Below are 26,773 nucleotides of genomic sequence, written 5' to 3'. Positions count from 1 at the left end.
CCTTAACTTTTCATTCAAATTTTGTCTCATGATGCTCTATAAGACTGTAACCTCCAAGAATTTAGTTTTTTTCTCCTCTTGTGCTTTATACAGCTTTCCTTCTGCAACAAGTCAGTTTTTTAATAAAATTCAATGCAATTTAACATATTTTTACAGCTACGTTGCAATCTTCTATCTCGTTATTTCAAGTTCAGCATCTTGTTATTTCAGGATAACAAATGTTTTCTTGTGATAACGGGATAATTATCTCAAGATAACAAGATAATTATCCTGAAATAAGGAGATAATTAACTTGTGATCTTGAGATGATAATAACATATTGCAACCACTGCTTCGTAGAGAACAAAAAAGTTTTCATTAAAACATGAACAAGTGGAAAAATGCAGAGCTTAGACGTTAAGTATGATTTATTATTTATTATTCAAACATATTCCCTTTAATAGTGGCCATTGTAGTGGTTTGTCAGAGTAACATATAGTAGTGCGTACAGTACACTGAAAAATAACCCCAGAAAGTCAGGTACAACAGCAAGTGAACAATATTTGATTGAATCATTAGACCATATTTTTAACGGTTAGTAAGAAAAAGCATGAGAAAATGGGTAATGACAATCTCAAAACAGTGTCAACAGTCACAACAAGCCTTTCCAAAACACTTAGACAACAATAAATAAATAGATGGACCTCTAAAATCCCACATCTCCGACCCCTTCTCTTCCACATGAAAAAATAGGTCATATATAGGTTGAATTAATTCCCAGTGTTTACTTAATTCTTATCCTGGTCTGTCACCTGAAACCAGGACTGACACAGACCACAGCAGCCGAAGGCATCTGTAAGTTTTTTAAACCCCTGCTCTGACTTTACCGTAACAGTGTAACAAGATCATTTCCAGCCCTTAAACTAACTCTGCAAGTTAGAACCACTGACTGTCCCTCTCACGGCTCTGAGGGAGGTTTGTGCAAGACTCAGGAGTCCAATTTCAACCGATTATCCCCAGTTTGACCACGGCTACACATTCCCATCAAAGCACTGCTATGTATGACAACATAGCATGACATCAATTTTAGAAAGTGGAACACACCGTCTTCTGGGAGTCACATGCTGGCACCCCTATCCCCCCACCTGTTGGAGACAACACATCTTCACCATATTTACCAACTAAATCCTGCTATCTCAACATTACAACTTAATTATCTTGAGAAAATAAATTGTACTGTAATAAAGAATTAACTACAATGTTTTTGTGACTTAAATGTCTCAATATCACATTTTATGGTTTATCCAAAGTGGGATCCAGCTTGGACACTTTTCTCTCAGCTTTGAGAGAGACAGAGGCGTCACTGAGCACAAATGTCAGAGGGGAGAGGAAGGAGGCCTGCAGAGTATTAGTTAAGACCACCTTTTGTTAACTCAAGATAGAAAAGTACCCTTCATGAGATAAATGCCAGGATATCAGGATAATGAGATAAATTCACTAGTATCTCAGGGATACGGTCTTAGAAAGCTATGCTATGCTACAAAAACATCCATCATTTCCTAATAAATGGCATGATTCATTTGTAAACACAAGGCAGTTGATCTCAAGGTAACTTTGTTGTAATCTTGTAAGAATAGGGTTAAAGAACTTAGTAGCAACCAATGTCACTCCTTGCGTCCACAACAATTCAAGTTTTAAATCCAACAGCATCTCCGCCGTCCAGAGAAAGCTGTCATAACCAACAATGACTAAACCTCTCCACCACATAAATCGTCACCCACCATCACACACGGGGAAGGTGTTTAATCTAATGGCATCATCTCAGATGACTTTTCTAGACAGTGAAGTCTTTCAAGCTTGGCGAAATAATGTCAAAGTGCAAAGTTGCCTCGAGAAGCTATTATGATTTGTTATTAATGTGGACAATGATCTGCAGACATCTTCTCAGGACAGTTTAACATCCAAAAAACATACAGATAGACAGACAAAGCGCTCACTACACGCACATCGATGGAGTCCTTATTAAATTTTGTTGCCTTTGTTTAGTTTCCCATCAGTGCTGCTGACCTCAATTGGGACCTCCTAACCATTATCAAACATGCTCGATCTTCAACTGTGAGCAGTCATTTGAGCCAAACTGTCACATTGGCCAATATCAGGATGGAAACTACCCTGAGCAGTGGGCATTTGGCCTTGGTCAGTGTTCAGGTTCAGTGTTTTCTCCATAGTATATATGTCATGAGCAGGATGAGGCCTGCCGACAGGGCCGCGATCACAAACTGGTGGATAGAGAGGACGTTCTCCAGCGTGTGGATCCTCTCCTCCATGGCGTTGGTGTGGAAGTAGTCGTAGATGCCGGCTGTGATGCTCCACAGCGCCCACACAGCGTCCACCACCAGAGGCATGGCAGAGCAGACAGGGAGGCTCAGCTGTGCTGCAGGTCAGACAGGCTCTGTCAAAGACTGGAACATGGATACAAGACAGAGTGAGATGTCAACAAGGCACTGAGCATTGAAGGTCAATGCTAAAACCTTTTCTACAGAATGAAGCTGTAAATTCCATCACAGTTTTCTTTGTTGGCACATGATTCAAGTTCTGTAAAAAATCCACTGCGTAAGTCACATTACGCAGTGGCTTAACCTTTGATAAAAATGCCAAAAAAAGTTCTGTCATGTTTCATCAACAGGAGTATTTCAAAAGTCACAGCAATTTAGAAAGGCTAAAAGAATCATATTGTTCTGCTTTTATATCCGTTTGATGTTGTAATGCCTTGTTTATCTGATTTATACAGTATACAGTGGGTGATATGATTGAAATCTTTATCATGATAAAATATCCTGATACATCACAATAAGGCATAATAGATATAAAATCACTGCTGTTCAATATAATGAACATTGTTCCAGACAAAACTCTTCAAAAACATGACATAAAACTGCTCTTTTTGTTATATGCCGATAAGCCCATAAATGATCTATGATAAATATTGAATTACCTACAGTAGCTTCAACCTTAACTTTACTTTGTACGTCATGGGATCAACCCTGCTTCAAAAAGAGGAAGTAGGCTTACAATTTTGCAATTTATAACGTTAAAACTTTACATAAGGATATGCTTTGGTGTGCCGAATTGAAGAATGGCTCATAATCAAATGTAAACACCTTTAATTCATGCTTTGTATGTATGCAAAGTTGTCAGTCAGCGCGTATTATTTGAATATTTAATCATCTGTAATACAATTTGGCGCAGGTAAACACGGATAAGTGAAATTCTGTTAAATGTGGAAAAAAAACAGCATAAAATACTGTGATTAATGTAACCTCAGATACTTGCAGAGGCTGGACTAGTTGGATGTGCAGGTTAATTATATACCTTGCACAAAAACTGAGCATAATAACATAACATGGAGGAGATCCTCTGCTGGCAAGCTAGCGCGTTAGCTTACACACAGGCTTGTCTCTTATAACCGAGCTAGAACTGATTTTCACGAAAAGTATTACTTACAGCATTAGTTAGCTTAACTCCTTAAATTCGCGAAGACCACACACGGTTCCCACCGACATCTCACATTATCATATAACATCTACAGCCCCCATGTTTCAGGGGAAAAGACTGATATATGTTGCTGCTGCCGGTGAGCGAGTAGCCACTTCACTTCCGGGTGTGTACTCAACTATTCCCCTCTCTCATGTACGGAGATTAAAGCACGCCAAACTTCATTTCAACAATCGACACTTTTGTGACCTCGCCGACATGCAAAAATAAAACAACACATAAGACGTTTTATAAACAGTAATGCCGTCTGCCTGCACATTCGGCAGCATGCAAGAATATCGACGAGGTCCATTTTGTTTTTAATAGTTCGCATATCAGTAACGTTAACTCTCATAGTGCATGGTGATTCGATAGAAGAAAGTTTGCGAACCACTTCCAAAACATGAATGAATCGTGTGCCTTTCTGCGTTTGAGGCGTTGCTTTTATTTCGGGTTAACCTTGAACGACAAAGAATATATCTTTTTTTATATAAGTTATACAAGAGCGATTTGCCCGTCTGTTGCTGAGAAAGAGAAAGTGGAAAATAATGGAGTCTGGAACTGTGGCCTTTTCCCTTTTGACATCACGAGTTTGTGTAGAGACTGAAGTTAGCTATTTAGCATGTTCTACAGATATTTTAACATAGAATTTACATACGATATTATCTCTCTCTTTAACTAGTCATACTGTGCCCCATTTACATTACCAGGCGCGGTGGCCAAGTGGTAAGGCGTCGGTCTCGTAAACCGAAGATCGCGGGTTCGAACCCCGTCCGTGCCTTGGACCTGTGTGAACTGTAATACTTGCTTTTTTGCAGTGCACCTTTATATTTTGGATTTCACACATAATCAGAGTCATATGGTCGAATATATTCACGCATACAAGGAATTCCGGTTAAATGGCTCTCAATGTACATACACAAAATAACAAGAAACTTCAGAAATATACACAAGGCATGACTATATACAAGCAAAACCGTATCTGTGAACTGTAAACAGGATTCAAATAGTGCAGAGAATTGAAGAGATAAATATTAAATGGTAAAAAAGCTAGTTACTTTATACATATAGTAGGTATACAAAATAGAGGGATGATGAAAGTCCTGCCAGAACATTAAGTACGAATTAATGTGATTTAAATTATCAGCTGTGTTTGTGTGTGTGTGTGTGTGTGTGTGTGTGTTGTCCACCCATAACATTAAAGTGAAGCTTAAAGTGCCCCTCTATTCTATAACACCCCCTCTATAACATTTAGCTGCTGAAGGGGGAAATGTTTCTCTGTGCTCACCTTATATATGAGTTTAAGAAATATATGCACAAGCATGATTTGTGACATCACGACTGGAGCCAATCATGGTCCAGTATGCAACTTACACAAGTGTGATCTGGATCTTTTAGTGAGAGAGAAGCAGTAGATGTGTCATTTTAAGAATTGTGAAGTATTTAATTGGACTTTTTTGTGTTTTTCAGGTGATTATTAAGCTAAATAACCCATAAAGTCCCTCAAAATTATTTGGAGTTGGAGCTGCAACTAATACACAAAACTGCTCCACTAGAGGATGCTGAACAACACATATAGCTTACTCCAGATTTTTCCATAAGCCATTCAATTTATCATAAGAGTGCACTGTTATTATTATCATTATATTTATCACAACACCCGAGTTGTCGTTAGATTCAGTGATAATAATCCTGAGACCTCAGTGTTTTTCTGGCCTTACAGTTGGAATAATAATTTGTAATTTCACAGTCGCATGTGAGGTTGAAAAGTGTAATTAATTGAGTTAATTGTTTAAAGCAGTATTATTTTTTTTATTAATGGTTGTACTACAGTCATAAATTATATTTATTCTTGTTGATTTTTCATGCATTTAAACTTTATCTTGAAAATCAGAATATTCAATTTAGGCAGTTTTTAAAGCACATCTACTGGTCAAAGTCCAACTATCAGTAAAGGTCAGGTTCACAGTTTTTCGAGTGTGTCTTAAAACAACAGTCAGGTGTCTATATGAACAGTGAAAGAGGTTTTTCCTCGCTGTAATAATTCCTCCTGTTCATACTGGCTATTAAAAGATCCCCTTCAAATGTGCTTTCAATGTAAGTGATGGAGGCCAAAATCCACAGTGTGTCTATACAGTCACATTTAGCGCAAAAATGCATTTAAAAGTCTCTGTGAAGCTTATATGAGGCTTCAGCAGTCTGAGTTAGTCACGTCAAGTGGTTATCTGACACATTTAGAGTCTTTTTAGCATCAAATTCCCTCTTTGTGTTTCCTCAGACAGTGTTTCCCTGTTGAGCTGCAGGTGGAAGTATAGTAACAAAAAGAGGGACTTTGGCACTAAAAAGACTGTAACGTTGAAAGATATCTACTTGATTTGACTCATTTGGACGCTGAAGCTTCATATTAGCTTCAGATAAACTTTTAAATACATTTTTTGCACTGAGGGAGAACTGTGGATTTTGTCCCCCATCACTTACATTATAAGTGCATTATGAAGGGATCTTCTAATGGTCAATATGAACAGGAGGAATGATTACAGCAAGAAACAGGTTTCAATGTTCATTTGGGCTCCTGACTGTTGTTTTAAGACACCACTGAAAAACTGTGAACTCGTCCTTTAATGTCATATCATTAATTGAAAAACACAAAAATGGAACAGCTAGTACAGTTTTGTATATGTTAGGTGAGTACTGATGCAGTCTTAGTTTGACATTATCATGAAATATATTCCACCATAACAGCCATTGCATGCATAAGTTTTTATATTATTGAAAAAGAATTACAGTGAGACCCCATATTTGTGGTAAGAAATGATCATTAATGACACCGACATGAGTGCACAGACTTTAATTTTGATCAACAAATCATCTTCTGATTATATTTCATACAGGTTTAATGTGTCTACATTGACTTCCAGAGCTTTATATGGCCTTACTTTACATTATGACGCTGCCTATATTATTCCAGCATGTCATATGTGACCATTATAGCTACAGTTCACGATTAAGAACCGTTGCCCCCCCATGAATTTCAAACTGTATAGCTTCCCACTCAAAAACGTTTCCTCTTGGCTCTCTATTCCCAGAGGACATGCGTTGGATGGTGCTGTCTGGGAGGACAGAGTCCCACATATTAACATCACTGATCTCCCCGACAAAACTCTGTTTGGCCTCAAAAGAACCCCAATAACTGTCCAGATCTTGTCCGAGGATAACTCTGCCTCCAGACTGCACTCTGTGACCCATCTTGTAGATTTTAGTCAGGCTTCTCCTCCCATCCAGGAAGAGGGCAGTAGCACCTGAACTGGAATCCCAGGTGACGCAAAGGTGGGTCTCAAGGGCACCAAACTGAGGGACTTGGAAGTGAACAGCTTCTGAACTTGATCTCAGGTACAGGGACAATCTAAACACACACATATACACTTCATTTGTACAGCGGTCTAACATTGCAAAATTAAAATATGTGAGTGTTAAAAGGCATGTGTCAGTGAAGTCAGTTTAACACATAATTATTACAGATTTCATCAGTTTAGTTCATTCTCCTGCAAAGCTGAATTTCATGTAATAACACATGAGTACATGTCATGAATATTTGTAGCAGTAGAAGAAGGAGTAGTGGTAGTATTGTTATTATTATTGGTTAATACACTTGTATTGTTTTTTCCCTTTTTCCTTTTTATTAATATTTTATCTTATTAAACTTAAAGGCCGAAAAAAAGACTCAATGTATTGTTAGTAGTAGTAATACTACTAATAATAAGTATTGAGAAGTAGTAGTGCATCAGTAGACGTAATATTATTAGTAGTAGCACAAGTATTGCTAGTATTAGTATCACAGTAGTTGTTGTACTATTGTTAGTAGGTAGTAGAAGTAGTAGGCTAGTTCATCATTGTCCATTGTGGTAGCAATTTTGTCAGTAATAGTAAAGGTAATACTAGTAGTATTGTAAGTAGTTAGTAGAAGTAGTAGTGAACTATTGTCCATAGTAGTAGTGGAGTAAGACTAGTACTATTGTTAGAAATAATAGAAGCAGTATTGTACTTATTGCTGTACTGTATTGTTTATAGTAGTGATATTATTTTAGTAATAGTAGCATTATTATAGTAACTGTAGTAGTATTAATAGTATTAATTAATTGTAGTGGTGGTAGTAATATAGTTAGTAGAAGTAATAGTATTGTGAGAAGTAGTAGTAGAAGGGTTTTTTGGCACAAAAATTATGAAATTTAACAGAATTTAATGCCAAAATATTGCCTCATCTTGGATCCTTAGTATCTTAAAGCCAAAATATTCTGTGTTGTTGGGCTTTAAAGTGATGTGTCAACATGTCAATTATTTAGAGTTTAGTCAGAGCTTTAATCTTAAGTGGATTTCACAAAGTGTGGAGCTCAAAGTGTCTACCTGCCGTCTTGTTCACGCCATACATTCAGCTCATCAGCGTTTGGAGTCCGATAAGCAAAGAGGATGACCTCACGCTTGCAACTGAGCTCTGTGGCAACACGCATGCACAGAGTGAATGCCGCCAAGTCCAGAGGTTAACGAGCGATCAACTCAACATAATCAGTATCCGTCTCTGTGGGGAATACCACGGTCTTAATGGTAACACTCACTGAAAGACAAGAAACAGAGATTTTATTAACGAAAGTTCCAAAGAGCTTTTAACCATAAAAAACATCCAATCGGCAAATGTGTAGAAATATGAGAGTATGTCAATAAACTACAAATACACTGTTTAAGTATGGATTCTGGACCCTAAAAGTAAAAATGAAAATCCATCACTTACACTCTCTTCATATATACACTTGCAAACCTTCTAATTGAAACAAATTCTTATAACTTAGACATATTATTAAGGGAGCTTCAGAAGTGTACAGAGACAGAGGTGAGCAAACTTTCTGAGATATGTTAAGGAATTACTGTACAAAATGTAATCAGTAATGAAATACTGTATATGTATTCAGAGTAAAGTATTGTTAGTCTATTGTTTGAATTTAATTTGAACATTTGTTTGGATGTAACACTGCTTTTATTTGCCAGCAACACAAGTAACACAAAAATTCATTGATGCCACAAAAGCCTGCGTTCATTTTGTTTGCAATCATTTTCCAAGTATCTTCACTGCTTTTTAATGTGGTACTAAAGTCTCAGTATTACCTTGTCTACCAACAGAATTAGGTTTTCTTCTTCTTTCCATTTCAGCCAGCTGTTATTTCATCCCTATTTACATATTTACTGTGTATATATAATAAATATATCAGAAAATTAAACGATTAATCAACTATTAAAACAATTGCTGATTCATTTTCTGTTGATCAATTTATCGATTAGTTTCAGTCAGTTAATTCATTCACTTTTAAATTTGCAAACAAACTATTACATTTATACCGTGCATATACAGATATGCACATTAAGACACTAGAAAAGTAGACAAATACCTGCCAACTCCATGGAGATGGCAATGAGAAAAAGAACGCATGAAAATCTCATTTTGTCCGAGCAAAACTGCAGAAAATGAGAGAATTTACTCAGTTCACTGCACATATGTTCATGCATCTTGTAATTTTGAGTTATATGCAGTGTTTCACCACTGTCAGTAGTTCTGATGCATAGAAAAGAATACATAAAGATATAAAAGCAGAATGAAGCTGTATACATACTGTGCCGCTGTGAAGACCCTGCTGCAGAAAATCTGAACAGAGGGTTTTTATAGCCTGACCGCCCAAGCTGATAACAGCCTAACAACATCTATTTACTGTTCCTTGTTTGTGTTATGAAATGGCTTGAGACAAAATCTGTTTGACTGTTTAGACAAGATTTTATCTAATTAATGTTTAGAGGGCAGGCAAACACACAAAGTCCAGGTATGGTGAACAGGTCTTCTCCGGACATCTTACATCCACGTCCAGATGAATACGGTTCTTGTTGAAAGCAAATATCAAAGGGCACAAAAGAATGTCTACAAATCCAATGAGAAGACCAAACCAAAAATAAATTGATCCTGCTAAAAAATACTGTCTGTGTATCAAAAGATTGATATAAAAAGAACTAAAAGAAGATATAATAAATAAAACCTTGAAATATTTCCAATATCCAGAATGAACCGTGAGCTTCCGGTAGCCTAGGCCTATAGTTTAATCCAGGATGTAGTGCACTGAAAAGAACAGAATTTCAATCTGAAATTGAGTAGGTGTAGTCCTATACAGTAGCATAAAATAATTAAAGCTGCAAGCGGCGTTGAACGGGCCTTTGCACCTTTATGCACGTCGGGCCGTGGCGCAGTCGAAGGGCTTCTGTCACAGGCATGTAGATGTCTTCAGACCTGGGCTGTTTTCAGACAGTGCAAGGAGATAAACATCACTTCCTTTGTCCACTATTTTGCCCGCTGCTGCGGCTGCTTTGCTGCAATTTCGTAGGGGGCGCTATTCAGCCAGTTTGCATCACTGACTGAATATTGTCATGAGGACGTGTTCAGGCCGGGACTCAAACATGCAAAGTTTGGTGCAGATTGGAGCATTTGCACTAAAGTTATAGCAGTTTCCTCTGTCATGGCGAAACATCAAAACTCAACGCCACGCCACAGCCACACGCTTCAATGATAGCTTAATTATAGCATATTAGGCACATTACCGCTCCGCTTCGGACTGTGGACCAAATATTAAATCCTACACATCAATCCTGTCTGTCTAATAAACTCAAAAAACCCCCCCAAAAACTGCCACTCCACCCACTTGGCAGGTTCATTAAAGTCTTAATGCTGATCTCCGGAACTCCAGTCTTCCTGAGTTCTTCCCTCATATATTGTCTTTTTTGATCATACTTAGTACAATCTATGCTTGTATGTGTAATAGTTTCCTCAGCCAAGTGGGAAAAAATATGTGCATATATCGGCAATCGCCAAAAATGATAACATGACACATGTACTCCTTGACAAAAAAGTAAGCATTGAACACTGCTGTCAGGTGTGTAGAGACAATAAGTAACTGCAGCTGGACACAGAAAAATGCTCCTATATTTGAATGGAGAGTGTGAGCCAACCGCTAGGTGCTTGGGCCCTAATAAAGGAAAAACTGCAGTACAGAGCTACAAATTTTAGTTTCGATTTTATTTTTCTGCAGCACTTTATCACTAAACTGTCACTCTCACTCCATTTTTTCCATTTTCTCCATTTTCATTGTAAAATAAATGATAATAACACCAAACTTCATACAAAGTTTGTATATAATGTACTGTATGTATATAGACCTTTCTGCTGTATCCTTCAAAAATGAGCTCCATTTAACCATGACACCCATCCCCCCACTTTCTTCCCTCCTTCTCCCTCTCAGCTGGAGAGAAGGATTTCAGGGCAGTCTTCTAGTGGAAATATCTTCATAAATCCCATGACTATGGCCAAATCTTACATTCAAAATCATATTTTAGTAGGAATTTTCATTGCGAATCCATTGATACAGGTTTGAAAGTGGTCAGACTTATAGTTTAGACGTCAGACGCCCCAGTTTGGCACAAAGTCCATGCCCAGAGATTGCCTCCTCATTGGTTTACATTGTAAGGTGTGATGTGGCACTCCAACTTTTGGGGCTTACGAAATCTAAACCGTTCGAGTTATTACAAAGTTTTTAATAACTTTTGTTCAGCACAGTGTGATAAGTCATGTATTAAAGTTTGAAGCCAATACCATTAACGCCCTAGGAGGAGATAGAGTTTATTCCATGTCCAAAATTGGCACAAAGTCATACTTTCATGGGTGAATTGTGGACTTCCTGTTGGATTTAGGTCAGGGGTATCAGCATATGATTTGTAGGTCTTGATGAGATGAATAATTGAGTTTTGTTTCAATCTCTCTACAACATTCCTACGGGCTGTGGCAGCCATTTTAGTGACATAGGTGGCGCTATAGAGCACATTTTGGCACTTTGGGGATAATTTTTACATTTAATCAAATCTTTCACCAGACCTGATGTGCTTGCCAAATTTGGTGAGTTTTTGCGCATGTTTAGGGGGTCAAATTTAGGGTTGAAGTGGCGGATTAATAAAGAAAGAAAGAAACAGAACTGATACAAGAGGGTCTTCGCTCCTTTGGGGCTCAGGCCCTAAAAATACTCAAGTAAAGTTCCTCAGAATAAAGTAGGCTTACAATACTTAAGGAAATGTTCTCTTGTGTTTAATTTGCATGTCTTGAAGCATGAACTGATGAATTCCCACAGCCTAATTATCCTGTTTATCAGCTGCAAATAAGTTTTTTGGGGACCGAGCCCAAAAGGCAGAGGACTACTGTAAAAAACAATAGGGTCCTTGCCCTTAGACGAGGACCCTATTGTTTTTCGTGTGTTTGTTTGTTTCTTTCTTTATTATTACGCCACTTAAACCCTAAATTTGACCCCGTAAACATGGTCAAAAACTCACCAAATTTGGCATGCACACCAGGTCTGGTGCCAAAATGTTCTCTCTAGCGCCACCTATGTAACTAAAATGGCCACCACGGCCCATAGAAATGTCATAGAGAGATCAAACCAAAACTCAATTATTCATCTCATCAAGACCTACAAATCATATGCTGACACCCCTGACCTAAATCCAACAGGAAGTCTGTAATTAGCCTTTCAAAATAAGACTTTGCCCCAAATATTGGCCGCTGAACAAACGCTATCTCCTCCGAGGGCATTAATGGTATCGGCTTCAAACTTTAATAGATGACTTATGACACTGTGCTGAAAAAACAGTCGTTGAACAGTCTGGATTTTATAAGCCCTGAAAGTTGCAGTGCCACATCACCCTTACAATGTAAAACAAAGGGGAGGCATGAACTTTGTGTCAAACAGAGGCTTCTGACGTTTGACTAACTATAAGTCTGACCACTTTCAAACCTCTATCAATGGATTCCCCATAAAATTTCCTACTAAAATATGATTTTTAATATAAGATTTGGCCAAAGTCATGGGATTTATGAGGAGATTTCACAAGAAGTGTCTTAGAATCCTCCTCTTCAACTGCTCCTGGTGATGTCACTCCCTCAGTGCTGTGAAACATTCCGTAATACACACTCATTATAAAATCACAGGAGGAGCAAGAAAAGACTTTCAAACTCACATTCTAATATCTCAAAAACAGTAAAACATAGAAAAAACATGTAAATTCAAGATTTGTAGGTAAAAGTCTCGTGACTCATTTAAAGTTCAAATGAAGTCTGTATCTAAAACTATGTGGAAGCAGTAAATGTTCAAAAAGATGTGGGTTCGCTCACACTCTCCATTCAAATATATGAGTATTTTTCTGTCCAGCTGCAGTTACTTATTGTCTCTACACACCTGACAGTACACATGTCAATCAAAATTTCAAAATAAAAGCACACCATAATTGTAAGAAATACCCCCCATTTTTAAAAAGCAAAATGATCTGATCCCGATGGGCCAGAGTGCGAGGTCCCGAAAAATGCTGCTTTCAGCTTTAATTCCAATTCTGTTTTTTTTTTCTCTCATTTTTATTTGTTTTGTCAGGGCAACTGTGATATTATATAGCTATTTAGTGCATATAGTGCTACATAGTTTGGCCTGTTTATATTCAGTCTTTACATGAACAGAATGTAAAAACATAATGACCACCATATACCCCAATCAATATCACATTTCCAGTTGTTGCCAGATTTATTTGAAGAACGCTGGTCTCGTGAAATGTATCTAGTATGTGGGGCTGTTTCAGAAGTCTGTGTCTCAGTATCACTTCAGTAGATGTGTCTTTACACACTAAATTTTCATTCATGTGTGTGAACTTACTGTTGAGTCACCGCGGTGTCACCAACACTGCTAAATAAATTACATGAACACAAAATAAATAAATCATGTGAATCTTGCATTTCGGTTGATATCAGCTGTTTTGGTAATGTTGTACACATCCCACATTGCACAAGTGTGGGGGTGTGATCCTGGGGTTCAAGGCAACACAGACTGTTTGGTGATGTCTGGACAAACTGTCATTGATTTATAACAGAGCAATTGTTCATAAAAAGGTACACCAAGATCGAGTTCATGTTTGACTACCCAGAAGAGAGTTCAAAGGGACCTCTCCCTCGCCAAAATTTAGCCTATCTTTAGTTTTTAACACATTAAATGTCAAATTAATTCAAAAATTAACATGTTAATTTGACAGTACTAATTCAAACACAAAGTGTCCAGAATTCAGGGAGATAACAAATGTCACCTAACTGAACAACAGCTGTAACTGCTGGTAAAAACTAAGCCAAACACCAACAGTTTTATAAGTTAGTTCTTACTTGTGTCTCTCTGACTGCACCATAGGAAACAACATTAATGTTAATGCTTCATTTTCATTGTTTTTTTTAAATTTCACACATTTTACACATTGAAACGTTGACAAATTTGTGCTCTTTTGAACATCTTAACTATACTGTAGAGCAATAGGACTTACAGTTTTTGAATTATCACAGTTTAAATTGTATACTTTTTTCAATCCTTTTCTGAGTTTATAATGGATGTCTATGGTGACTGCTCACCTTATCACTACTTCTGCCTTAAAATGACTCAGCATATTCAGACTCCACATACACAGAGATAATTCTGATTGGTGGATTACCTTTAAACAGTGTTTGCAGCTCTCAGCTTCTTCAGCTAATGCACTTCAGCTCCCAGTTCATTTTACATGTCAGCTTCCAAGTTTTCAAATCAACGCATTTCAGTTGATATCAGCTGTTTTGGTTATGTTGTACACACCGCCACATTGCACAAGTGTAGGGGTGTTATCCCAGGGTTCAAGGCAACACAGACTGTTTGGTGATGTTTGGACAAACTGTCATTGATTTATAACAGAGCAGGTGTTCATAAAAAGGTAGGCTATGGTCAAGTTCATGTTTGACTACCCAGAAAGTCTGTGGACCAAGGCACTAGTCAACATTATGTCGTCATTTTAATTATAGCCGATCCAATGCTTTCACAATTGAAAAACATAATCCATTGAACAACATAGAGTGAGAGATTGCAACCAAATTTGGGAATGTTGTACAAACAGCCACATTGCACAAGTGTGTAACATTTCATACAATTCTATCCAGAGAGGGTGCTAAAGTAACATTATAACATGATATTTCTGTAATTCTGTTGCCTTTAATAAAAATGAAACTTGGTACACAAGTTCTCCATGAGAATGTGCAGGACATACTAAGTCATGGCACCAATAGCCCCACCTTGTGGCCATTAGTAAAACACCACCATACTACTTATTAACTGCCATATCTCTTATATGTAATATTCCATGGTGACCAAATTCAGCAGAGTTGTACAGATGGGGATGCTGAACAAGTCTGCAGCATTTGATACAATTTTCACCTGTAGGTGGCGCTATAAGAGTTAAAAAATTGCTGCTGGAGCAGTCGCAGCAGCTAACGGCTTCCAGCTGTCACACCCATCTTCTTCAGAAAATGCAAACATATTCTAGTTATGATTATTAATTTATTTATTAATTTATTTTTAATGTCTGTATTCAGTTGATAGGGATGGGGTGATGGGAGAGAGAACAGGGTGAAAAATGTTTGCTATGTTTTATGTAACTGCTGTTCACTGTACAATTTGATGATGATGTTTGAATACCAATAAATATATTGTTAAAAAACAAAATACTGATCACAGCATCTCTTTCCTGTTCCTTGCTTCTGATATGTAATGGATTGAGACATAATCTGACTGTTTAGACAAGATTTGATCTAATCAATGTTTAAAGGGCAGACAAACTGAACTAAAAACAAAACTAAACACATGAAGTCCACTTATGGTGAACAGTTCTTCTCTGGACATCTTCGATCCACATCCAGATGAATGAGGTTCTTGTTGAAAGTAAATATCAGGGGGCACAAAAGACCGGAGCAAATTGGTTAATTTGCAGCCTTTTAAAGGGCAAAATGTCTATAAATCCAATAAGAAGACCAAAACCAAAAATGAATTGATCCGGCTAACAAATATTGTCTGTGTTTCAAAAGCCTGATATATCTTCTTTTACTTCTTTTTTTTAATAATAAATAAAACCCTGAGCTTTCGTTAGCCTAGGCCTATAGTTTAATGCACGATGTAGTGCACAAAAAAGAACAAAATTTCCCTCTGACATTGAGTAGATGTAGGCCTATAAAGTAGAATAAAATGAAACTACGCAAGTAAAGTAGAGTAGGCTTACAATACTTGAGTAAATGTTCTTTTGTGTTTAAATTGCAAGTCTTGAAGCACAAACTGATTAATTCTCATAGCCTAATTATCCTGTTTGTCAGCTGCAAATAACAGTGTTTTTTGTTTTTTTACAATTCTGTTTTTTTTGCTCTCATTTATGAGAATGATTCATTCATTAGTTTTTTATTAGTTGATCAGGGCGACTGTGATGTTATATAGCTATTTAGTGCATATAATGCCTCATAGTTTGGCCTGTTTATATTCAAAAAGCTTTTGGATAGGGCTTATAGATCTGTTTTTATTTTGGATTGGATTTGACAGCTGTTACCATGGAAACAATCAGTACATCTGTCAAACCTGCAACTCAGAGCTCAGTCAAGATGCCGATCACCTGCAGGATTCTATTAAACTCCATTAAGACAGAAACGGTAAGAACATACAAGCGTTCATCTGTTTTATACTTGTAGCTGATGATCTGCAAGTTAGAACATCAATAAGAAAACTTAAATCACATCACAGATAGAAAACACAGGTACCAAACAATGTTAGTTTACTGTAAGTTTGGTTATAAATGTTATGCTGTAAAGCATTTTGGTATTTATTTAAATGAACTGATTTGTATGTTTGTTCTGTAAATTGTAACTGGTCCTGTTGTGAAGTGGATGCACTTCTTCCTCTGCAAAAGTGAAGACTCTGTGTTATGAAAGACACTGCGGAATTAACTATTTTGACTGTATAGTCATACTTCAATGGTTTTATCATTTCCACTAATGGCTATTTCTGAAATATAATGCTTACAGTTAGTTCATTTGTAAACAGCAAGTATTTTCAAAAATGCTCATCATAAAGTGAAGTATGATGCCTGTGTGCCACCTGTGTGTTGCACATGTCTGACTGGATTCTTGTTTATAAGTCTATAACTGTCTAGCTAGGGTTGACAATCACTTCTAGCAGTGTATTGTTGTAATTTTTGTCAACTTGGCTGTTTTTTGTGTCTTTATTTTATGATGATAGATGGAAGAATATGAAGCAGAGGAGAAGACAAACAGCAGTAAAATGAGCTCATCAGCAGAGGTGAGAACCAGACAACACACCTGAGAAATGTTGGTGGGACAAGAAACATGCTACATGTATCAGTGACATTATACAACACTGATTTCATTTGGAAAGGGTCTCTAAAAATGTGTATGTATTTAGTTCTGGTCACTCTTTTAAATGAAGGCTCAAGACTAAATTGCCTGTAACCATAGCAACAGTTCTGATGCTTCAGTCTCTGTTAGCAGCTAACTGACAGGTGAAACTAATCTCACCATGAGTTAAACTGACAACAAACACATTTGAACATACAGAGAATGATTTAAACACAGTGTCTCTTTGTTCTTTTGGTAAGTGGCCATGATGTAAGAGCCATACAGCACTCACAGGTGTTTAGTAATAGAAAACTGTTGGCTTGAAAAAGGAAATGCCTTCTTCACCTCGTCCATGTTTTTCATGTCTCAGGAAACTTTTTCTTGTATCAGTTCCACTATTTAATACTTTCTTACACTCCTTGTGTCTTTCTCTTTCTTTCTTTTTGCATAATAGAAACAAACAAGCAAAAGCTTAGCTGGACCTCATGATGAGGGTGAGGAGAGTTTCATAGGAGGACAAATGGATCCACATCAGCGAGCCGACACTGTGGAGAAAACACATCGCTGTGACCAGTGTCAGAAGAGCTTCTCTTCCTCAGCATATTTGAAGTATCACCAACGTATCCACACTGGAGAAAAACCTTTCACCTGTGACCAGTGTGGTAGGAGTTTCACTCATCCTGGAGATTTAAAGAGACATCGGCGCACTCACACTGGAGAAAAGCCTTACACCTGTGACCAGTGTGGTAGGAGTTTCACTCAACTTGGACATTTAAAGGGACATCGGCTCACTCACACTGGAGAAAAGCCTTACAGATGTGACCAGTGTGGTAGGAGTTTCACTCAACTTGGACATTTAAAGGGACATCGGCTCACTCACACTGGAGAAAAGCCTTACACCTGTGACCAGTGTGGTAGGAGTTTCACTCAACTTGGACATTTAAAGGGACATCGGCTCACTCACACTGGAGAAAAGCCTTACACCTGTGACCAGTGTGGTAGGAGTTTCACTCAACTTGGAAATTTAAAGAGACATCGACGCACTCACACTGGAGAAAAGCCTTACAGATGTGACCAGTGTGGTAGGAGTTTCACTCAACCTGAAGATTTAAAGAGGCACTGGCGCACTCACACTGGAGAAAAGCCTTACACCTGTGACCAGTGTGGTAGGAGTTTCACTCAACTTGGAAATTTAAAGAGACATCGACGCACTCACACTGGAGAAAAGCCTTACAGATGTGACCAGTGTGGTAGGAGTTTCACTCAACCTGAAGATTTAAAGAGACACTGGCGCACTCACACTGGAGAAAAACTATACCTCTGTAACCAGTGTGGTAGGAGTTTCACTCTATCTGGACATTTAAAGAGACATCAGTGCACTCACACTGGAGAAAAACTGTACCTCTGTGAGCAGTGTGGTAGGAGTTTCACTCTATTTGGAAATTTAAAGAGACATCAGCGCACTCACACTGGAGAAAAGCCTCCCAGCTGTGAGCAGTGCAGGAAGTTACATTTGATGGGACACTTTAAAGAAACATCAGCACACTCACACTGTGTAGAGAGTGCACTTGAACTGTCTGGATCCCTTGTATGTTAAAAGATGACACGTGATTTGTAAAACTTGTCATGAAAATGTTTCAATAATATTCACATGCATGCAACTTGAGGTGTGAAATTTTATTGTTGTTTTACTCCTGCTGTCAAAGCTACAGCAGCAAATACACCAGAGTTACACAAACACACAGTACACAGAGTACAAAACTCACTGAGGAGCAAGGCATCACCACTGGCAGGGTTGGAGGTTTGATTCCCAAACTAAAGACCATTTCGAGGTTTTGGGTTCAATTTTATTGTCATTATACAATACAGGATTACACTCCTTGCTACACACACAGAAAATGGATGAACAAATACTAAAATATTTTAAATTAGAATAGAATAAAATGTTAAAATTGGCAATAAACTCGAACAAAGTGTATAAACTTAGCACTAAAAGAAAACATTTAAAAAAAGGTAAAACTATAACTATATACACACATCTACAAAATCAATGTAATATGCAAGTCGTGGTGCAAAAAAACTTAATGAGGGAATAGTGGGAGTGAGTGAAGTGCAAAGACAATGGTATGGTAAAGACATGTGCATAAATGTGCATGATGTGCATTTCTACTTAAAGCTGCAACTTCTGCTCTTTGTAAAGGAGCTGTGATCAATCCCACAGAGAAGAACTGTGGAATATTCTGGCATATTGTAGACTGTATGCAGCTATGGTGTGCCACAATCATTATTAGAGATTAATTGAATACATTCCCCATTATAGATTGATTGACATTTTCCAGATTTTCTTCAAATGTCAAATTACTTAAAGAATGTCAATGTATATATATCATGAACATACTGAAGGTTTCTACAACAATGTGCCGCCAATGCTGCAGCCACTGACTGCAGATTTTGAGCGTGTCTCTGCTCGGATCAACTAGAACTTCACCTCGTCACACAACACTGGAACTTTCAGCTATCAGCTTCCACCTCAGCACAGGCTCTCTCTGCCCCATAGCCACCTCTTCCATCTATTTTTTCTCTAGCTTCACTTACTACTCGTGCACATACATCCCTCTATCCCAGCATCTCTTCCTCCTCTCTTGCACCTATCTTTGCCATCCCTTCTTTTTCAGCCACCTATGATGCTTCCATCCTGGTACCAACAACAGAAGCCTTCAGTGGTGCCATCCTGGCCACCGCTTTACCTCCAGTGTGCCCTCTTGCATCTGCCCGACCCTCCCCTGTACCACCTACGCTCAGGCAGCAGATTCTCACCGATAATTACGTCGACCACGCCTAACTTATTCACCCATCTTCAACCAATCCTCATGTCCCCATTCGGTCCCTTGGAACTTAAACAACCACTTCTGGCTCGCTCCAAAGACGATACGGTGGCTAAATTCACTTTCTCATTCTCATTGTATTGAGACGTCATCTGATCTGCTTTCCCTGACCAAAGGTCCGAGCTCGACGACTACCTGTCGTTGATCCTTGAACTGGCCTTGCAGTTCGACAGCAATGGCTTTTATTCATACATTGTGCTTTTCACCTCTCTAGCTGCCAGACGCCTGCAACAGTTCAACCAGGGCACGTACTGGAGATCATTGGATCCTGAGCTATACTGCCGAGTCTTAGCAGCTCACTCATCACTCAATTACAACCCTTCCCATCCCTCCACGGCATGCACTCTCCCTGCTCCTCTGCCTCGCACCTCGGCTGCAGAAAAGCAAAGCCCCGCTTACCCCCGGCAGCTCCTCCTCTGTCCATCACCCCCAAACCAGCCATTGCCCAGCCATTCACCCTTGGCTCCACATTGATGAACTACAACATTAAAATGCTCTTACATCTATTTGTTAGTGATTAAAAACAAACAATATAATATACTGTAATAATTTAACACTCTAAAAGAGGCCAGTCGGCATAATGAGTACTTTTACTTTTGATACTTGCAGTACATTTTGCTGATAATACTTCTGTACTTTTACTTAAATAACATTTTGAATTCAGGACTTTTACTTGTAATGGAGTAGTTCTAGGCTGCAGTTTTTCTACTTTTACTGAAGTAAAGGCTCTGAATACTTCTTCCACCACTGAAGATTACCCAGAAGAGCAGGCAACAGAAATTGTGGTTATGTCATAAATTGACTTTTATTCAGTTTTAAGCCACATTTTTATGATAAACTTTTTAGATCTTGGCCATTTTTAACTATGTCGTTTAACCAGATGAAGGATTTTATTCATCAGACATCTAGATCTTTATCAGAGAAACAAGCTGAGCAAATGTTAGCAGCACCTTGGGTAGCAGCCTTTCCTGGACGTCCTCTGTCTGCTGAACAGCATCAGAGAAACACAGATTTTTTACGTGAAACTGCTTTATTCAATATTTTTTCCTGTTTTAATCACTGGGTCATTTTGATTGAGGGACCCCTAGCGGCAGAAATAACATATTGTGTGTTTAACCAACTGGTCCTGTTCTTAGCTATTCACACTAGCTTCCTGTGTCTCAAAGAACTGATTGGAAATACTACTGTTAGTATAAAGCTCAGAATAGAACCATCCTGACCTCTGTATCACTGAAATACCTCAAAATTGATAAATCTGGATGTAACATCTGATTGTCTTGTTGCAAGCTCTATTATAAGTTTGAAAAGTACAGTAGTTTTCCTTTTTAACTGTTTGTGGCAGACTTGAACTGTAACAACGACCACCTCTACATCAACTCTAAGAAGCTCAATTCAAATTATGTTTTACATATATCTTGTCCAGACCCTTCAGTCAATATTTACATGCTTTGCCTTTGTCTGGTGAAAAAAACACCAAACATCACATGCCTGGAGCTAAGTGCTGATGTCTTTTTTTTGTTTGTTTTTCTTTTATTCCATCAGGAGTCACAGAAGGACTTCTTCCCCAGTGACTCAGATGAGCAAACGGAGCAACTTTCAAGAAAAACCTCTTTCAATGTTCATTTGGGCATTTGACTGTTGTTTTAAGACAGCCTTGAAAGATTGTGAACCTGTCCTTTAATGTCATATCATCAATTAGAAAAATCTGAGTCAAAAATGATTTGGTATATGCAATACATGCAAACATGGAATAACTACTCTGGTTTTGTATATGTTAGGTGAGTACTGATGCAGTCTTAGTTTGACATTATCATGAAATATATTCCACCATAACAGCCATTGCATGCATAAGTTTTTATTTGATTGAAAAAGAATTACAGTGAGACCCCATATTTGTGGTAAGAAATGATCATTAATGACACCGACATGAGTGCACAGACTTTCATTTTGATCGACAAATCATCTTCTGATTATATTTCATACAGGTTTAATGTGTCTACATTGACTTCCAGAGCTTGATATGGCCTTACTTTACATTATGACGCTGCCTATATTATTCCAGCATGTCATATGTGACCATTATAGCTACAGTTCACGATTAAGGACCTTTGCCCCCCCATGAATTTTAAGCGGTGTAGCTTCCCAGTCAAAAACGTTTCCTCTTGGTACTCTCTTCCCAGAGGACATGTCTTGGATGGTGCTGTCTGGGAGGACAGAGTCCCACATATTAACATCACTGATCTCCCCGACAAAACTCTGTTTGGCATCAAAAGAACCCTCATAACTGTCCAGATCTTGTCCGAGGATAACCCTGCCTCCAGACTGCACTCTGTGACCCTTCTTGTAGATTTTAGTCAGGCTTTTCCTCCCATCCAGGAAGAGGGCAGCAGCACCTGAACTGGAATCCCAGGTGATGCAAAGGTGGGTCTCAAGCGCACCAAGCTGAGGGACTTGGAAGTGAACAGCTTCTGAACCTGCCGATGTTCTCAGGTACAGGGACAATCTAAACACACACACATATACATTTCATTTGTCAGCGGTCTAACATTACAAAATTAAAATATGTCATCAAAAAAAAGAGCTTGGTACATGTGAGTCAGTCCCTAAAGGAAATTGTGATTTTGTGATCACAATAATTAACACAAATTCAAGAAATCTCTGCAACATTTGCGAGAGCTTGCAATTTTGCTAAATTACTAGAACTTTTCCGCATGAAATTTCCAAATGAACAGACCGCTTGTGATTTGGAGGATTTGTCGCATTTGGTGTGGTGGTAACTTACTTGCATGTTCAGGTGAAAGATGGACAAATCTCACCTGCCAACAAAACTGATGCCATAGACCAAGCAAAACAATTCCCAAATGTTCCCAAAGAGTTTTGCATTCAATTGGTCAGAAGAACAAAAGTTGACAGGTTGTTCAGACAGGAAAGATGGACCTAATCTACCTAAAACATAGAAATGGGCCCTTTAAATTAAACTATATTTTTATGTTAATGGATTTATTTCAATGGCATTATTGACTGATCTTATTTGTTGCTAATGTTGAGGTGAAAGTTAATTTAATAAAGGCTTATAAATGAAAGTCAGGTATAGTATTTTATTCAGGATCTCATGTTCAGAAAATAAATCTAAAAATTAGCATTGAAATAAAGTTGTTTCTGTGATATGCAGTATGCTTCTCATCTAAGGAAGTGATTACATATGACTCCTCATTGGTAAAAAAATAAAATCAAGTTACTTTCCTTTGCTTGCAATTTTTCCAAATTTCTGCAATTTTAACACAAAAACACATAAAACAGTGCAAACTGTATCAGAATTTTTGAGAAAAAACACTGCAAAATTGAGCATTTTTGGCTGCTATAATCACAAAAATGCTGAAATCCTGGAGGGATTTAACACATATTTCTTACAGATTTCATCAGTTTAGTAAAAGTGGTGAAATTTAGGAGAATGTAATGACAAAATATCTCTCATCTTGGATCTTTAGTATCTTAAAGCCAAAATATTCTGTTTTGTTGGCCTTTAAAGTGTTGTGTCAATGTGTCAAATATTTGGAATTCAGTCAGAGCTTTAATCTTAAGTGTGGAGCACAAAGTGTCTACCTGCCGTCCAGTTCACGCCACACATTCAGTTCATCAGCGTCTGGAGTCCGATATGCAAAGAGAATGACCTCACGGTGCCCACTGAGCTCTGTGGCGACACGCATGCACAGAGTGAATGCCGCCAAGTTCAGAGATTTCAGAGGGCTCAACTCAACATAATCGGTATTTGTCTCTGTGGGGAATACCACGGTCTTAATGCCATCACTCACTGAAAGACAAGAAACAGAGATTTTATTAGGAAAATGTACAAAGAACAGAGTTCCAAAGAGCTTTCAACAACAATGAAAAAAATCTAATCGGAAAACGCTTATATATATGAGAGACAGAAATTTATTAGGGACCGAGTCCAAAAGGCAGCTTAGGGCGAGGACGCTATTGTTTTTCGTGTGTTTGTTTGTTTGTTTCTTTCTTTCTTTCTTTATTATTACACCTCTTAAACCCTAAATTTGACCTCCTAGATATGCTCAAAAACTCACCAAATTTGGCACACACAGCAGGTCTGGTGAAACATTTGATAAAATGTAAAATATAACCCCTTAAGTTCCAAAATGCACTCTCTAGCACCACCTATGCAATTAAAATGGCCGCCACGGCCCGTAGGAATGTCGTAGAGAGATCAAACCAAAACTCAATTATTCGTCTAATCAAGACCTACAAACCATATGCTGACACCCCTGACCTAAATCCAACAGGAAGTCCGCAATTAGCCTTTCAAAATAAGACTTTGCCCCAATTTTGGCCCCCGAACAAACGCTATCTCCTCCTAGGGCGTTAATCGTATTGGCTTCTAACTTTAACAGGTGACTTATGACACTGTGCTGAAAATAGTTGTTAAAACTTTGTAATAACTCGAACGGTTTGGATTTTACAAGCCCTGAAAGTTGCAGTGCCACATCACACCTTACAATGTAAAACAATGGGGAAGCAATCTATGGGCATGAACTTTGTGTCAAACAGAGGCTTCTGACATCTAAACTATAAGTCTGACCACTTTCAAACCTGTATCAATGGATTCCCCATGAAATTTCCAACTATAAAATGATTTTTAATGTAAGATTTGGCCAAAGTCATGGGATTTATGAGGATATTTCACAAGAAGTGTACTCTAAAATCCTCCTCTCCAGCTGCTCCTGGTGATGTCACTCCCTCAGTGCTGTGAAACATTCCGCAATACACACTCATTATAAAATCACAGGAGGAGCAAGAAAAGACTTTAAAACTCACACTCTAATATCTCAAAAACAATAAAAGATAGAAAAAACATGTAAATTCAAGATTTGTAGGTAAAAGTCTCATGACTCATTGAAAGTTCAAATGTAGTCTGTATCTAAAACTATGTGGAAGCAGTAAATGTTCAAAAAGGTGTGGGTTCGCTCACACTCTCCATTCAAATATATGAGTATTTTTCTGTGTCCAGCTGCAGTTACTTACTTATATCCCTCATTTTTAAAAAGAGAAATGATCTGATCCCGACGGGCCAGAGTGCGAGGTCCCCACCCATGTGAGTGGCACCGGAAATATGTTGCTTGAAATTAAAAGATTCAGTAATATTAAGGAATTCAGTGGCTACACAATTAGTGGAATCATTGATGTGCACGTTACATCACCAACTAATAACACTTTGTCCAGCTTAATAATACAAGTCAGAAAGTCAGTAAACTCAGATAAAAACTGACCTGCTGGACCAGGAGGTCGATAAATTAAAATACAATAAAATGGCTACAGCCGACCAACTTAAGTCAGTTGTAATTCAAAAGTAGTAAAGGCTTCTGTGAAAACCAATTGATTATATTTAGTTTTCCAATCCAAACACTGATGTGACAAACACTAAACTCTCCTCTGATTTTACTTCCTTATTAAACTGGTTCCAGGAACATCATTTAACTGTAAATGAGTACTTTTGCAATCTAAATCATAAAATTTTCATAATTAAACAGTGCTTAATGGTATTCATTTGTAATATCAACTATGTTATCACATTCTCCCTTCTTCACTTTGTTCTATATTGCCAGGACATTACTCCATAAATATTTTTAAAAACACAATAATCAGTTGCGTTATTACCATAATTGCTCCCTGCAGACATACATGTTATGTATCCACAGATTTACCTGCTTTTATTTCCTCCTTCCTCTGTCTACATATTATTTTATCTCAGTGTGTTTCATATGTTCATGCCATATTGTATAATTACAAGGAGCATGAAGACTTGTTATGCATTTTACACTTCAATTTAACTAACAAATTACAAAGTCATTTTCAGGGACGTAGTGGCATTTAAATGCACCTAAATTCAGTTTTAGGCAACTAAAATTCATTTTTTATGTTTAATTTGTTTTGGAAATTAACTTATTGTTTTGTCTATAGGATGACAGAAAATAGAAAAAAAGTCTATTATAAGTTCTCAGAGTGCGTAGTGATGTCCTGTTCCATCCAACTAAAAGTCCAAAATCCAATGCTACTTAGTTCACCATCATAAGAGACAAAGGAAACTAGTTACTATTAACATTTCAGAAGCTGCAACCAGATCATTTTTGCTTGAAAAATGACTTAAACGGTTCATCAGCTATTAAAATAGTTAAATTTAAAAATTTTCTGTAAATCAAATTATCGTTTAGTTTCAGTCATTCAGTTCATTGACTTTTAAATTCGTAAACAAACCATTACATTTATACTTTTCATGTATGTACAGATATGCACATTAAGACACAAAAGAAAAGTAGACAAATACCTGCCAACATCGTGGAGATGGCAACGAGAAAAAGAACGCCTGAAAATTTCATTTTGTCCAAGTAAACCTGCAGAAAATGAGAGAATTTACTTAAGTCATTGCACATATGTTCATGCGTCTTGTAATTCTGGGTTAAATGCTGCATTTGACCACTGTCAGTAGTTTTGATATGTAGGAAAGAATACATAAAGATATAAAAGTAGAATGAAGCTGTATACATACTGTGCCGCTGTGAGGACCCTGCTACAGAAAATCTGAACGGAGGGTTTTTATAGCCCGACTTCCCAAACTCCTCCCCTTCACAAAATACTGACAACAGGGTCTCTTTACTATTCCTTGTTTGTTTTATGTAATTGCTTGATATAAAATGCATGTCACTATTTAGACAAGATTTGATCTTATCAGTGTTAAGAGGGCAGACAAACTGGATTAAAAGCAAATATGAACAGGGCTTCTCTATAACCCTTCTGTTCACAGGCAGATGGTTGCGATTCTTGTTGATAGGAAACATAAGAGGGCACAAAAGGCCGGAGCCCACTGCTTAATTTGTAGCCTTTTAAAGGGCAAATCTGGTGATTTTCTATATTTTTCCTGTTGTCAACAAATCCAATGAGAAGACCAAAACCAAAACTGAATTGATCCTGCTAAAAAATAATGTCTATGTATCAAAAGCCTGATACATTTTCTTTTCTTCTTCTTATAATAAATAAAACCTTGAAATATTTCCAATATTCAGAATGAACACTG

At 37.7% G+C, this 26,773-nt stretch overlaps 3 protein-coding genes, 1 long non-coding RNA gene and 1 other non-coding gene across 5 annotated transcripts; 2 read left to right on the top strand and 3 right to left on the bottom strand.

Moving 5' to 3' along the window:
* Nucleotides 1–401: 401 nt before the first annotated feature.
* Nucleotides 402–4,022, bottom strand: LOC121884559. The gene is made up of 2 exons (XR_006092359.1): nt 3,484–4,022; nt 402–2,441 (listed from the first exon to the last, which is right to left on the bottom strand). It is a non-coding gene; the product is annotated as an uncharacterized LOC121884559 (long non-coding RNA).
* Nucleotides 4,023–4,222: 200 nt separating this feature from the next.
* Nucleotides 4,223–4,294, top strand: trnat-cgu. The gene has a single exon. It is a non-coding gene; the product is annotated as a tRNA-Thr (tRNA).
* A 2,064-nt stretch (nt 4,295–6,358) lies between these two features.
* Nucleotides 6,359–14,131, bottom strand: LOC121884552 (pentraxin fusion protein-like). Its single transcript, XM_042393430.1, has 3 exons — nt 14,101–14,131; nt 7,915–8,122; nt 6,359–6,916 (listed from the first exon to the last, which is right to left on the bottom strand). The coding sequence occupies exons 2-3, from the start codon at nt 8,016–8,018 to the stop codon at nt 6,505–6,507; spliced, it is 516 nt and encodes a 171-aa protein (XP_042249364.1). The 5' UTR covers nt 8,019–8,122; nt 14,101–14,131; the 3' UTR covers nt 6,359–6,504.
* Nucleotides 14,132–16,006: 1,875 nt separating this feature from the next.
* On the top strand, nt 16,007–18,468 carry LOC121884488 (gastrula zinc finger protein XlCGF57.1-like). Its single transcript, XM_042393332.1, has 3 exons — nt 16,007–16,105; nt 16,692–16,751; nt 17,262–18,468. Exons 1-3 carry the CDS (start codon nt 16,007–16,009, stop codon nt 18,402–18,404), a joined length of 1,302 nt encoding a protein of 433 aa, XP_042249266.1. The 3' UTR covers nt 18,405–18,468.
* A 3,173-nt stretch (nt 18,469–21,641) lies between these two features.
* On the bottom strand, nt 21,642–26,254 carry LOC121884530 (pentraxin fusion protein-like). The gene is made up of 4 exons (XM_042393394.1): nt 26,249–26,254; nt 26,027–26,093; nt 23,296–23,503; nt 21,642–22,195 (listed from the first exon to the last, which is right to left on the bottom strand). Exons 2-4 carry the CDS (start codon nt 26,076–26,078, stop codon nt 21,778–21,780), a joined length of 678 nt encoding a protein of 225 aa, XP_042249328.1. The 5' UTR covers nt 26,079–26,093; nt 26,249–26,254; the 3' UTR covers nt 21,642–21,777.
* Between the last annotated feature and the right edge of the window lie 519 nt (nt 26,255–26,773).

Source organism: Thunnus maccoyii, chromosome 18, assembly GCF_910596095.1.
Source record: "Thunnus maccoyii chromosome 18, fThuMac1.1, whole genome shotgun sequence".
Taxonomy (NCBI): Eukaryota; Metazoa; Chordata; class Actinopteri; order Scombriformes; family Scombridae; genus Thunnus; species Thunnus maccoyii.
This window is presented reverse-complemented; position numbering and strand designations above follow the sequence as displayed.

Bases quoted from the DNA above. Each gene is read 5' to 3' on its own strand.
- LOC121884488 (XM_042393332.1), top strand. From the start codon at position 16,007: ATGGAAACAATCAGTACATCTGTCAAACCTGCAACTCAGAGCTCAGTC. The intron at 16,106-16,691 runs GTAAGAACATAC...TTATGATGATAG, and splicing joins ACTCCATTAAGACAGAAACG to ATGGAAGAATATGAAGCAGA. The intron at 16,752-17,261 runs GTGAGAACCAGA...TTTGCATAATAG, and splicing joins AAATGAGCTCATCAGCAGAG to AAACAAACAAGCAAAAGCTT.
- LOC121884530 (XM_042393394.1), bottom strand. From the start codon at position 26,078: ATGAAATTTTCAGGCGTTCTTTTTCTCGTTGCCATCTCCACGATGTTG. The intron at 23,504-26,026 runs GTATTTGTCTAC...CTTGTCTTTCAG, and splicing joins CATCTCCACGATGTTGGCAG to TGAGTGATGGCATTAAGACC. The intron at 22,196-23,295 runs GTAGACACTTTG...GTGTGTGTTTAG, and splicing joins TGGCGTGAACTGGACGGCAG to ATTGTCCCTGTACCTGAGAA.
- LOC121884552 (XM_042393430.1), bottom strand. From the start codon at position 8,018: ATGCGTGTTGCCACAGAGCTCAGTTGCAAGCGTGAGGTCATCCTCTTT. The intron at 6,917-7,914 runs GTAGACACTTTG...GTGTGTGTTTAG, and splicing joins TGGCGTGAACAAGACGGCAG to ATTGTCCCTGTACCTGAGAT.